The sequence below is a fragment of the Lutra lutra genome, chromosome 13, assembly GCF_902655055.1.
Source record: "Lutra lutra chromosome 13, mLutLut1.2, whole genome shotgun sequence".
Classification (NCBI taxonomy): domain Eukaryota; kingdom Metazoa; phylum Chordata; class Mammalia; order Carnivora; family Mustelidae; genus Lutra; species Lutra lutra.
In genome coordinates, this window is record NC_062290.1 from 83,646,045 (window position 1) to 83,659,326 (window position 13,282).

The 13,282-nt window shown below is 42.9% G+C and overlaps 1 protein-coding gene across 1 annotated transcript; it reads left to right on the plus strand.

Annotated features, from left to right (window-relative positions):
• Window positions 1–4,636: 4,636 nt before the first annotated feature.
• LOC125083022 (olfactory receptor 1L6-like) lies at window positions 4,637–5,652 on the plus strand. The gene has a single exon (XM_047698916.1). It carries the CDS (start codon window positions 4,723–4,725, stop codon window positions 5,650–5,652), a length of 930 nt encoding a protein of 309 aa, XP_047554872.1. The 5' UTR covers window positions 4,637–4,722.
• Window positions 5,653–13,282: the final 7,630 nt, after the last annotated feature.

A 13,282-nucleotide genomic window follows, 5' to 3' on the forward strand; every position in this document is an offset into this window, starting at 1 on the left:
AATTTTACTATTAGGTGACGGGGTGTAGACCTATTCTTATTGATTTTGAGGGGGGTTCTCTGAACCTCCTGGATTTTGATGCTTGTTCCCTTTGCCATATTGGGGAAATTCTCTCCAATAATTCTCTCCAATATACCTTCTGCTCCCCTCTCTGTTTCCTCTTCTTCTGGAATCCCAATTATTCTAATGTTGTTTCGTCTTATGGTGTCACTTATCTCTCGAATTCTCCCCTCGTGGTCCAGTAGCTGTTTGTCCCTCTTTTGCTCAGCTTCTTTATTCTCTGTCATTTGGTCTTCTATATCGCTAATTCTTTCTTCTGCCTCATTTATCCTAGCAGTGAGAGCCTCCATTTTTGATTGCACCTCATTAATAGCTTTTTTGATTTCAACTTGGTTAGATTTTAGTTCTTTTATTTCTCCAGAAAGGGCTTTTATATCTCCCGAGAGGGTTGCTTTAATATCTTCCATGCCTTTTTCAAGCCCGGCTAGAACCTTGAGAATCATCATTCTGAACTCTATATCTGACATATTCCCAATGTCTGTATTGATTAGGTCCCTAGCCTTTGGTATTGCCTCTTGTTCTTTTTTTTGTTGTGAATTTTTCCGCCTTGTCATTTTGCCAGATAAGAGTTTATGAAGGAGCAAGTAAAATACTAAAAGGGTGGCAACAACCCCAGGAAAATATGCTTTAGCCAAATCAGAAGAGATCCTGAATTGTGAGGGGGGAGAAAGGGGATAAAAAGGGGTTCAGAAAGAAAGAAAAAAAAAACTATTAAAAAAAAGAAAGCCGATAAAGAAAAAATATAAAAAGAGGAAAAAATATATATATTAGATAAACTATTTAAAAAACGTTAAAAAAAGAAAACGGTAAAAGTTAAAAAAAAATTTAGCAGAAGAAGAGAAAAAGAAAAAAAATTGAAAAAGAAAAAAAAATTAAATTAACTGCAAGGCTAAAAAATCATGGGGAGAAAGCCATGAGTTCCGTGCTTTGCTTTCTTCTCCTCTGGAATTCCGCCGTTCTCCTTGGTAGGTGAACTTGGTCCTGGCTGGGTTTCCCGTAGATCTTCTGGGGGAGGGGCCCGTTGTAGTGATTCTCAAGCGTCTTTGCCCCAGGCGGAGTTGCACCGCCCTTACCCGGGGCCACGCTGAGTAATCCGCTCGGGTTCGCTTTCGGGAGCTTTTGTTCCCTGAGCGCTTTCCGTAGAGTCCGGAGGACGGGAATAAAGATGGCGGCCTCCCGGTCTCCGGCCCGGAGGAGCCGAGAGCCCGGGGCCCCACTCCTCAGTGCGCCCTCAGAGAACAGCGCCAAATGACTCCCATCACCCTGGCCTCCGGCCGCGCTCCGAGCTGACCGAGCCTGCGACCGGTTCAAGGCAACCCCGAGCTGAGAGTCACTCCTCGGCTCTGTCTCTGCAGCCGGCTTCCCCGTTCTAATACCGGTAAGCTCTGCGACACTCAGACACCCCCGATCCTTCTGCGACCCTGCGGGACCTGAGGCCGCGCTGACCGGGCCTGGGCTTCCAGTTAAGCCTCTGGAGCGATGTCCCTCAGCGGAACAGACTTTTAAAAGTCCTGATTTTGCTCCGTTGCTCCGCCGCTCGCCGGGAGCCGGCCCCTCCCCCCGCGGTCTATCTTCCCGTCGCTTTGGATTCACTTCTCCGCCAGTCCTACCTTGCAGAAAGTGGTTGATTTTCTGTTTCTGGAATTGCTGTTCTTCTTCTCTTCAATCTCCTGTTGGATTTGTAGGTGTTTGCAATCTTTAGATAAGCTATTTAGCTGATCTCCTGCTACCCGAAGTAGTCTCAGCCTGCTACTTCTCCGCCATCTTGACTCCTCCCGAATCCTCTTTTTCATCACAACAACTGCTGGCCTTTTTTCGTCAAAAGTCCATCCATCAGATGGAGAGAAGGGAGTTGAGGGAAATTGGAAGGGGAGGTGAACCATGAGAGACTATGGACTCTGAAAAACAATCTGAGGGTTTTGAAGGGGTGGGGGGTGGGGGGTTGGGGGAACCATGTGGTGGGTATTGGAGAGGGCACGGATTGCATGGAGCACTGGGTGTGGTGCCAAAACAATGAATACTGTTACGCTGAAAAGAAATAAAAAATTAAAAAAAAAAGTCCATCCATCAGGATTTCTCTATCCTGATTGGCCAAGAGGTCCTGCTTTGGTTGCCAGGGCCTCATTCAGCTAAATATGATATTCCTGAAATCTCATGGATATACTTTATGTCATTTTCAAATATTTCTGTCAGCGATGTTCTGATCAGGTGGTCTCCTCAGGTTTTGCTTCTCTTGTTGTGATGTCTTTAACAAGAGTCCCAACAGCGGGTTTCTGTAAGTTTATTTTAAGTTCTAAGAAATTCTTTAAACTGTTTGGTCTGATCAGATTCTGGTATTTGTTTTCTGTTTTGTTTTGTTTTGTTTGTTTTAAGGAGGAAGATAATTTATTATCTCACGTAAAGGGACATCAGTAGTTGGATCCCAGAAATCCTCATCAATCTGTTAAGATTCCTTTTTTTAAAATTATGCCATGTTAGTCACCATACACTACATCATTAGCTCTCGATGTAGTGTTGCAAAACTCACCATTTGCGTATAACACACAGTGCTCCATGCAACATGTGCCCTCCTTAATACCCATCACCATGTGAATGCTCCCTTACACTTTTGGTATGTTTATATCTTTCCTGATGCATGACTTTCTTTGTTGTTCTGAAAAGTTAGTTCTCCAGCCTTTGCTTGACTGTCTCCAATGAGGCCTGATTCTTTACTGGAGCATAGGCTCTCACACCCTACACCAGTGTGAGGCTGGGGGGCTACACTGCCAGTCCATGTAGGGACAGAAGGTCTGGGTCAATGCAGGCACTACAATGGCTATTTAGACTTTCTTGCCATTTCCAACTGAAATGTTTTCCTCCATTGTATTTTTTCTACTACAGGATAAATACTAATATTTGTATGATATCTTATATCTGGCCACTTTGATAACTCTTCATAGGTTAAAAGTTCTCAGATGAGTACCTTGGATTTTTCTAGATAGCCAAACAAGTCACCTAAAAAATAATGACAAGTTAAATATTATGTCTATTTCATTAATTTTAATTTTTCACAGGCCTACACTATCATCTGAGCACTACAGCTTAATTGTGGTAACAGAGGTCATCCTTGCCTTGTCTTTCTCCTAATTGGTGGAATGGGATGTTTGCAGTCCAAGTTTTCTATTCTGTGAATATTTAAATGTTTAGAATGAGGGTTTCACAGTTTTTTAATCAAAATAACTCATGTAGGGGCGCCTGGATGGCTCAGTGGGTTAAGCCTCTGCCCTCAGCTCAGGTCATGATCTCAGGGTCCTGAGACTGAGCCCTGCATCAGGTTCTCTGCTCAGCAGGGAGCCTGCTTCCCCCTCTCTCTCTGCCTGCCTCTCTGCCTACTTGTGATCTCTCTCTCTCTCTGTCAAATAAATAAACAAAATCTTCAAAATAACTCCTGTAGGGGCGCCTGGGTGGCTCAGTTGGTTGAGCAGCTGCCTTCAGCTCGGGCTATGATCCCGGACTTCCAGGATCGAGTCCCGCATCGGGCTCCCAGCTCCTTGGGGAGTCTGCTTCTCCCTCTGACCCTCTCCTCTCTCGTGCTCTCTCTCACTCATTCTCCCTCAAATAAATAAATAAATAAAATCTTAAAAAAAAATAACTCCTGTATATAAAGTCATCCCCTGGATGAAGAATTTTTTTTAAATTCTCTTAAAAAATTCTCTAAAGAATTGCTCAAGAAACAACCTAAAGACTATGACCCTCGCTGAAATTTTTAAACAGATATCTGTTTTTAAAGCACCATATTCTCAAATTTATATAAACTTTCTGCTAAATTTCTTTCTTTTTCCTGTTCTTCAAATGTCCTTTGCCATGTACATATATATCAGCTCAACATGTTGCACACCTTAAATATATACAATTTGGTCAATTATACCTCAGTGAGTCTGGAGAAAAGTGCCATTTTCACTTTCTAGTTACACTGAAGGTTCAGTTAAAGAAAATGTCTCTTATATTAGACTGGGAGAAAACAGTGAGATGCTTTTTACTCCATTGTCAGTGTTATCGCTATGACAGCCACCAGAATATTGTTCTTACCATGTTTATTTAATTTACAAATAGAAGTGTTCAATAAATTTTGACTCATCAAAAAAATTATTTAGAAAGATAATTGAGAGTGAATTGGGGGAAATCAGAGAGGGAAATGAAGCATGAGAGACTGTGGACTCTGAGAAACAAACTGAGGTTTTTGGAAGGGAGGGGGCTGGAGGGATAGGTGAGCCTGGTGGTGGATATTAAGTAGGGCAGGTATTGCATGGAGCTCTGGGTGTGGTGCATAAACAATGAATCTTGGAACACTGGAAAAATAAAATTAAATTAAGATGTTGAAAAGAAAAAGAGAATTGAGGAAACTCAGACAAATTAGGCTAAAAGAATTTTTTAAAAATTACTTAAGGACACTTGGGAAAACCTTAGTTTCTCATAGAAAAAGCAGCTTGGAATTCTCTTATTTTTCTCTTAATGGATTTTACTCCCTCTTTTTCTAGAATGTCTTGAAGTAAATACTCTTTAAAATCAGAACAAATAATGGGCTTTTTTACAACTAGTGATTAGGGAGGAAGGTGACTTGATGAAATCACCTATCACTTCTCTCCAACTGCTTCTCCACACCCTGTCCACGAAGGCACAGACATGGAGACAAAGAACTACAGCAGCAACTCAGGCTTTATCCTCCTGGGCATCTCTTCCAACCCTCAGCTACAGAAACCACTCTTTGCCATCTTCTTCATCATGTACCTGGTCACTGTCATGGGCAACATACTCATCATCCTGGCCATACATTCTGACTCCCGACTCCATACCCCCATGTACTTTTTCCTCAGCAACCTGTCCTTCACAGATATCTGCTTCACAACAGCCATTATGCCCAAGATGTTGGCAAATTTACTATCAGAGACCAAGGCTATCTCCGTGGGTTGCCTGGTCCAGATGTATTTTTTCATGGCCTCTGCAAATACTGACAGTTACCTGTTGGCCTCTATGGCCATAGACCGGCTGGTAGCCATCTGCAACCCCTTCCATTATGATACGGTCATGAACCCACGGCGTTGCCACCTCATGCTGCTGGCTTCTTGCACCATCTCCCTCCTGCACGCCCTGCTCCGGGTGCTACTCGTGTCCCGCCTGTCCTTCTGTGCCTCCCATGTCATCAAGCACTTCTTTTGTGATACCCAGCCTGTGCTAAAGCTCTCCTGCTCTGACACATCCTCCAGCCAGATAGTGGTCATGACTGAGACTCTGGCTGTCATCGCAACCCCCTTCCTGTGCATCCTCTTCTCCTACCTGCGAATCATCATCACTGTGCTCAGAATTCCCTCTGCGGCTGGCAAGTGGAAGGCCTTCTCCACCTGTGGCTCCCACCTCACTGTCGTGGCCTTATTCTATGGGAGTGTCATCTACGTCTACTTTAGGCCCCTGTCCATGTACTCAGTGGTGAAGGACCGGGTAGCCACAGTCATGTACACAGTAGTGACACCTATGCTGAACCCCTTTATCTATAGCCTGAGGAACGAAGATATGAAGAGGGGTTTGAGGAAATTAAGGGACAGAATTCACTTATAGAAAGAAAAAATAGATGGAACACCTTAATTGGGAGATGACCCAAGAGATGATCACATTATCTTTCCCTCCTACCCATGTTTCCCATGGGACCCAAACAGGTCATAGAAGGAAGTGCTGGGAAACCAATAAGAGCCTGACCTAGAAGCTAGGGCATTTGGTTTCATTTCTATCAATGACTTCAACCACTTTCATGTGCAATCCCAGGCCAGGTACTGCTAGGAATCCACATTTCAGGAAAGCTGTTTCTGCCATTTATATAAATAAAGCTATATTGAAGTGGAACAAAGCTATCTCCAAATACCTCTTCTACGGGCTTGACTTTGGCTACTACACAGGAAAGTACAAAGTTCTATTATTCTTTTTTTTTGTCTTCATTTTTTAAATTTTTTTTTATTTTATAAACATATATTTTTATCCCCAGGGGTACAGGTCTGCGAATCGCCAGGTTTACACACTTCACAGCATTCACCATAGCACATACCCTCCCCAATATACATAACCCCACCCCCCCCCCCCCAACCCCCTCCCCCCATCAAACCTCAGTTTGTTTTGTGAGATTAAGAGTCACTTATGGTTTGTCTCCCTCCCAATCCCATCTTGTTTCATTTACTCTTCTCCTACCCCCTCACCCCCCATGTTGCATCTCCTCTCCCTCATATCAGGGAGATCATATGATAGTTGTCTTTCTCCGATTGACTTATTTCGCTAAGCATGATACCCTCTAGTTCCATCCATGTCATCGCAAATGGCAAGATTTCATTTCTTTTGATGGCTGCATAGTATTCCATTGTGTATATATACCACATCTTCTTTATCCATTCGTCTGTTGATGGACATCTAGGTTCTTTCCATAGTTTGGCTATTGTAGACATTGCTGCTATAAACATTCGGGTGCACGTGCCCCTTCGGATCACTACATTTGTACCACTCTGGAAAACAGCATGGAGGTTCCTCAAAATGTTGAAAATAGAACTACCCTATGACCCAGCAATTGCACTGCTGGGTATTTACTCTTTTTTTTTTTAATTTATTTTCAGCATAACAGTATTCATTGTTTTTGTACCACACCCAGTGCTCCATGCAGTCCGTGCCCTCTCTAATACCCACCACCTGGTTCCCCCAACCTCCCACCCCCCCACCTGTTCAAACCCTTCAGATTGTTTTTCAGAGTCCATAGTCTCTCATTGTTCACCTCCCCTTTCAATTCCCCCCAGCTGCCTTCTCCTAACTCCCCATGTCCTCCATGCTATTTGTTATGCTCCACAAATAAGATTTTTATTTATTTATTTGACAGAGATCACAAGTAGGCAGAGGGGCAGGCAGAGAAGGCAGGGGTGGGTGCAGGGGGCGGGGGGAAAGCAGGCTCCCTACTGAGCCGAACCCGATTCGGGGCTTGATCCCTGGACTCCGGAACCATGACCCGAGCCAAAGGCAGAGGATTTAACCCACTGAGCCACACAGGCACCTCAGTCCTATTGGTTTTGAGAAGAAGAAGTTACATGAATTTGGTAGGGATTGGGGAAAAATTCTTGCAGTTATGATTCTAAGACTGTCCTTAACATAAACAATGAATCTGGGTATACTATATCAAAAGCTAATGATGTACCGTATGGTGACTAACAACATAATAAAAAATGATAATTTTTTAGAAAAAGGATGGATTGATTTTGACAAACAAAAGTTCCATACAGCAGGAGATGGCAGAGTATTCCAAATAGTGGGACCCACACAAAGAGGAAGAAGCAATAAACACTGGAATGTGTTTGAGGGACAGTGGGAAGCCCTGGGAGGCTTGTTCAGTTTGAGAACAGAGAGCATGGAAGGCTGGAAAGATGGAGAATCTTCAAAGCAGATGTAGTGCCCCCCACTCAACACCAAGGGGTCCTCACAATGAACTCTCAGCACTTGACTCCTTTTCCCTTCCCTCTTAATTCTATGTTTGTCCACATGGCCATGATGGCCACTCAAATGTCCTTTGTATCCTGGAAGAAAGCAATGTGTGTCCATCAGGATAACCTCGTTGTGCTGAGGAAACAATGTCAAAATCGTTGTACCTTGACACCAAATATTTATTTCATATTGACGTTGCATGGTTGCCATTGAAAAGCATAGGGTACTGCTCATTTTAAACACTCAGGGACCAATGCTGATGGAGCAGACACCATTATCATTCTATCAGAAGCTGCAGAAAACTTGAAGATTTTGCACTGGCATCTAAATACTCTGGTCTAGATGTGATTAGATGTGACTCATAACAACTTGTGTCAACAACTAATCTCATGAGCTGTTCCAAACACAAGGGAGCCAGGAAGCATAATTCAACAGTGCATCTGTCAAATGGAGACCCAAAAGGTCCTAATGAACAGATTTAACGACTGCTACACAATGATAATTACACCCCAATACACAAGTGGGTATTTGTTGCTTAATCAGTTGTCCCTGATTATCAATTTCAGTAACAAAAATAACGTAAGATTCTACACTGTCTGTGAAATATGGCCTCAATTATGTCATCAAATTTGAACAACCACCTACTTTTACTAATCACAAGCTTGTTGAAGGCAGGAGCTTAAGTTGAATATCAGACTTTTGGCGATAATGATATAAGCAGAGGTCTATGGTGGCCCTAATGGAACACAGGAAAACCTAGGGCTCCACATTAAGGTCCCTGCCACTGTTGTTACTGTGTTCTCTCCAGTGATCAGAAAGCAACCAGCAATCCCCAAACAAACTCAAGTTACATTTGCCTTCATATTTTATGGGCATACCTGTCTTGCAACACTATTTCCCACCAATCACTCAGTTTTGGGATGCTTGCCTACAAGGTTTGTATTCTTTCTACTTCCTCTATTCTTGTGCCATCGTTTGGACCAAGTATACTCATCTACTTTTTTAAAAAAATTTTTAATTTATTTTCAGTGTAACAGTATTCATTGTTTTTGCACCACACTCAGTGCTCCATGCAATCCGTGCCCTCTCCAATACCCACCATCTGGTTCCCCCAACCTCCCACCCCACGTCCCTTCAAAACCCTCAGATTGTTTTTCAGAGTCCATAGTGTCTCATGGTTCACCTCCCCTTCCAATTTCCCTCAACTCCCTTCTCTTCTCTAACTCCCCTTGTCCTCCATGCTATTTTTTAAGCTCCACAAATAAGTGAAACCATATGATAATTGACTCTCTCTGCTTGACGTATTTCACTCAGCATAATCTCTTCCAGTCCCGCCCATGTTGCTACAAAAGTTGGGTATTCATCCTTTCTGATGGAGGCATAATACTCCATAGTGTATATGGACCACATCTTCCTTATCCATTCGTCCGTTGAAGGGCATCTTGGTTCTTTCCACAGTTTGGTGACCTACTTTAAAAAGCAAAAAATGTCTGGCATATATGGAATACAAAAATTCATTAATGATAATTTCCAGTAACTTCTAAATGTAAGTCATTTGGTCCCAGGAAACCAAACGTAGCTTTTTTCCGAGCCCCTTATGCCATCAGTCCCAGACTCCTTTTTCTCAGTATCACATAGTCATTAAGAAATCAAGATCTTTGGGGCACCTGGGTGGTTCAGCTGCTTAAGCATCTGCCTTCGGCTCCCATCATGAGCCCACAACCCTGGGATAGAGACCCATGTTCAGCTCCCTGCTCAGTAGGGAGTCAGCTTGTCCCCCTCCCTCTGCCCCTCTGCTCCTGCTCTCTCTCTCAAATAAATAAATAAAATCTTTCTTAAAAAAAGAAATGAAGATCTTCTAGGTGTAATCCTACAGGTATTCCATAAAGTATATGACAAGTGACCATGAGGTGACACATTGGGGTAAATTTGTCAATCTGTACCAGTCTGGCCCCCAGGTTAGTCCTAACCTTCTCAGTCATAGCTAGAGTGCTGTCTCTGTCAGAATAGGAAGCATTTTCGATAAGATATCCTACCATCCTTCCAAAGGGTGAGCTGATGTTGGTAGGTAGTATTGAAAAACCTTAATCAAAGTTTTGCTATCCAAACAAAGGAGCCTAGGGTAAACTTGGAAATTTGCTAATCAACATCAGTAAGAATGGAATAAATCCCTTCTGAAAGTACATATAGTCAGAGCAAAGGTCTAAGCACGTCTTCTGAACACCTTGCCAAGTCAGGTGAACTACTTCTACGTGGCCCTTGGGAGCAGACCAGGAAACCCCTCGACAGCACCCCCTCCCACCATATAGACAGATAACCTGTGAGGCTGGGTGAATCCAACAGTGGCATAATACCAGAAGCATGTTGTTTGATGAGGAAACTGTGAAGGGAAATGTATCGGGCACTTCTACTGCAAGCTCATTTTTTATATATAAATATATGTAAATGCTGGAGATTTTGCTCAATACTAAACTAGGACGGGTGTTAAACATGAATGCTGAGGATGACCTAGAGAAGAGTGCTGCATATTTCTGACATTGAAGAGTCTGATAGAGAAGGTATTAACAAAAAGGACAGAAAAGGAGTAGTCATATAATCCAAGAGTAGAAGAAATTTCAAGAGATGAGGATATGGATATATTCCACCCACCCACCCCCACCACCCACAGCAGAAGAATCTCCTCCCTGCCAAGCAATCTCCAGCAGATGTCCATCAGCAGAACTTACACATGGAACAACCAAACGAGCTAGTTAGGATGAACCTGGTGTGCAATTCTAAATACAAACACCACCAAGCTTGTCCACAACCACCACATGTGTTCTGAAGGTCAGGAGATATGTTCTGAAGGTCACTGTCTCTGACTATACCAGGAATTTCAGGCACATACCATAAAGAAATTCTTAGGGATGTACCCAGAAACTCAGTTCATCTAAATCAGAGTCCTACTGTTCTGCACCATAGGTAACCCTGCTCTTCCTGCACAAAATGGAAATAATCAGTATTTAATGGAACTGAGAATTTCAAAAGATGTAGGTGAAACCAACCAGGTCCCCATGGCCATCAAGAAACTGGGGATCTGGTCCCAAACTGGTTTTACCATGGTCAGCTCTCAGATTCCTAGCAGAATGCCTTGGGATTTTTTGATTCCCCTAAACCAATCCATCCACCACCAAGCCCCACCATAACCCAACAAACAGCTGCCCCTTGTTAGTGAGGTGGGAGAGCTGCTACTTAAATCAGAGGCAGCCTAGGAATCAGAAACCAGGTAAGGAACCATAACAAGGGCTCCCACTCCAACCCTAACCTCACTGTGATTTTGGCAAGTCAGAGGACTACTCCACCTCACTGGCGAAGTAGAAGACAGTACCCATACAGAGAGCCCTCCTGGAACCACTGTAAAGCTGGGAACCTGGGATAGAGGTCAGGCTTCTGAACTGAAGCACCATACACAACACAGAAGGCTGCATCAGGTGGCAGAATAAGACTTTTGCATCCCCCATGTAACAGGAAAATCATCTCAAGCTATTTTTGAATATGTATCTTCAGTAGGTGAGTGGATAAACAAACAGTGGTATATCCAGACCATGAAATTATTATTCAGTACAATAATAAATGAGCCATCAAATCTGAAAAACACATGGAGCAACCTTATATGCATATTGCTTAATGAAAGAAGCCAATCTGAAAAGGCTCAATGCTATATTATTCCATTATATAACATTTGGAAAAGGAAAAGTGAGAGAGACCGTAAAGGATCCGTAGTTTCCAGGGCATAGGTAGAACACCAAAGATGTTAGGGCCACAGAAACTATTCTCTATGATACTATAATGTTGTCAGTAGACATCTCTCAAAACCCACAGAATGTATAACACTAAGAGTGAACCCTAATGTAAGTTATGGATTGGAGTGATGACGATGTGTCAGTGGAGTTCATCAATTATGACAACTGTAGCACTCTGATGGGGCTGTTGATAATTAGGGGATTTGTGAATGTATGAGGGCTTTGAGTATATAGGAATGCTCTGTACTATGTAATTAATTTGCTGTGGTGCTATAACTGCTCTAAAAAAAATTAAGTCCATTACAGGAAAAAATGTTTAAAGAGTATCAGGAAACAATCAACAAAACCCAGAAAAGGAATAATCCAACTGGGAAATGGGCAGAAGACATGAACAGGCATTTTTTCCAAAGATGACATACAGAAGGCCAACAAACACATGAAAAGATGCTCAACATCATTGATTTTCAGAGAAAAACAAATTGAAACCACAATGAGATACCATCTCACATCAGTCAGAATGGCTATAATCAACAACACAAGAAACAATAGGTGACGGTGACAATGTGGAGAGAGAGCAACACTGTTGTACTGTTGGTGGGAATGCAAACTGGTGCAGCCACTCTGAAAAACAGTATGGAGGTTCCTCAAAAAGTTGAAAATAGTACTACCCTATGATCTAGCAATTACACTACTAGGTATTTAACCAAATGATACTAATTCAAAGACATGTATGCACCCTGATGTCCATAGTAGCATTATCAGAAATAGCCAAAATACTGAAACAGCCCCAGTGTCCATCCACCAATGAATGGATAAAGAAGAGGTGGTATATACGTGTGTGTGTGTCTGTGTGTGTGTGTGTGTGTGTGTAATGAAATATTACTCAGCCATCAAACGGAATAAAATGTTTCTATTTGCAACAACATGGATGGAGCTAGAGAGCATTATGCTAAGTAAGTCGGTCGGAGAAACACAAATACCATATGATTTCATTCATGTGAAGAACTTTAAAAAACAAACGAACAAAGGAAAACAGAGAGAGGCAAGTCAAGAAACAGACACTTAACTACTATAGAGAACAAACTGATGGTTAGCAGAGGGGAATATGGAAGAAACAGGCGATGGGGATTAAAGAGAGCACTTGTAGTGGTGAGCACAGGGTGCTGTATGGAAGTTTTGAATCACTATTTGTACACCTGAAACTAATATTACACTGTATTTTAATTAACTGGAATTCAAATAAACACTTAAAAAAATCTGTCTAAAGTTGCAAAACCTACACAGCCTGTACAAGGCAGAGCCAGCATCTGAATCTCTCTAACTGGCTCCAGAACCCACATCTTAATCCCTTCCCCAGTACACACACCTGCACCTAGACACAGTCATGCACGCACACGCAGAACTTTGGAGATGTCAGACGCCACCTCCTCTCCTTCCAGGTAGGCACACATAACTCTACACACAGATGTGTGTAGGAGCCCAGGCATAAATGGAGAGCATGCATGTGTGCATGAACTCTCATGTTCATGTACAAACTTCACATACATATGCATGAAAACCTCCACCTCTGTATGAAAAACTCCACCTCTGTTGCTGCATGGCCCTAATTCCCTTCCTGAGGATATGAGGCTACCCCTCTAGAGCCCAGGTTCCCACCAAGCTCCTGAACACAGAGTCAGTGAGGACATCAGTAATGTTCTTCTCTCCTGGGAAGATCACAGGGCCAATGCCCCAGAGCCCTGGCATTCACAAAGGAAAAGTTCCTGGGTCTCCCTTTCCATCACCAACACCCACGGTAAGGTAAAGAGAAGAGAGAGCACTTTTCTGACAGCAGATCTGCACATGCCCTGGCCTGCTCCCTCACGGATTCAGAGCCTGATCTTAACTCCCTGGCAGGCCCCCAGCATGAACCTCCTCTGTCAGGCCCACAGGTAGGCAGGCTGAGGGGTTTGGGAACA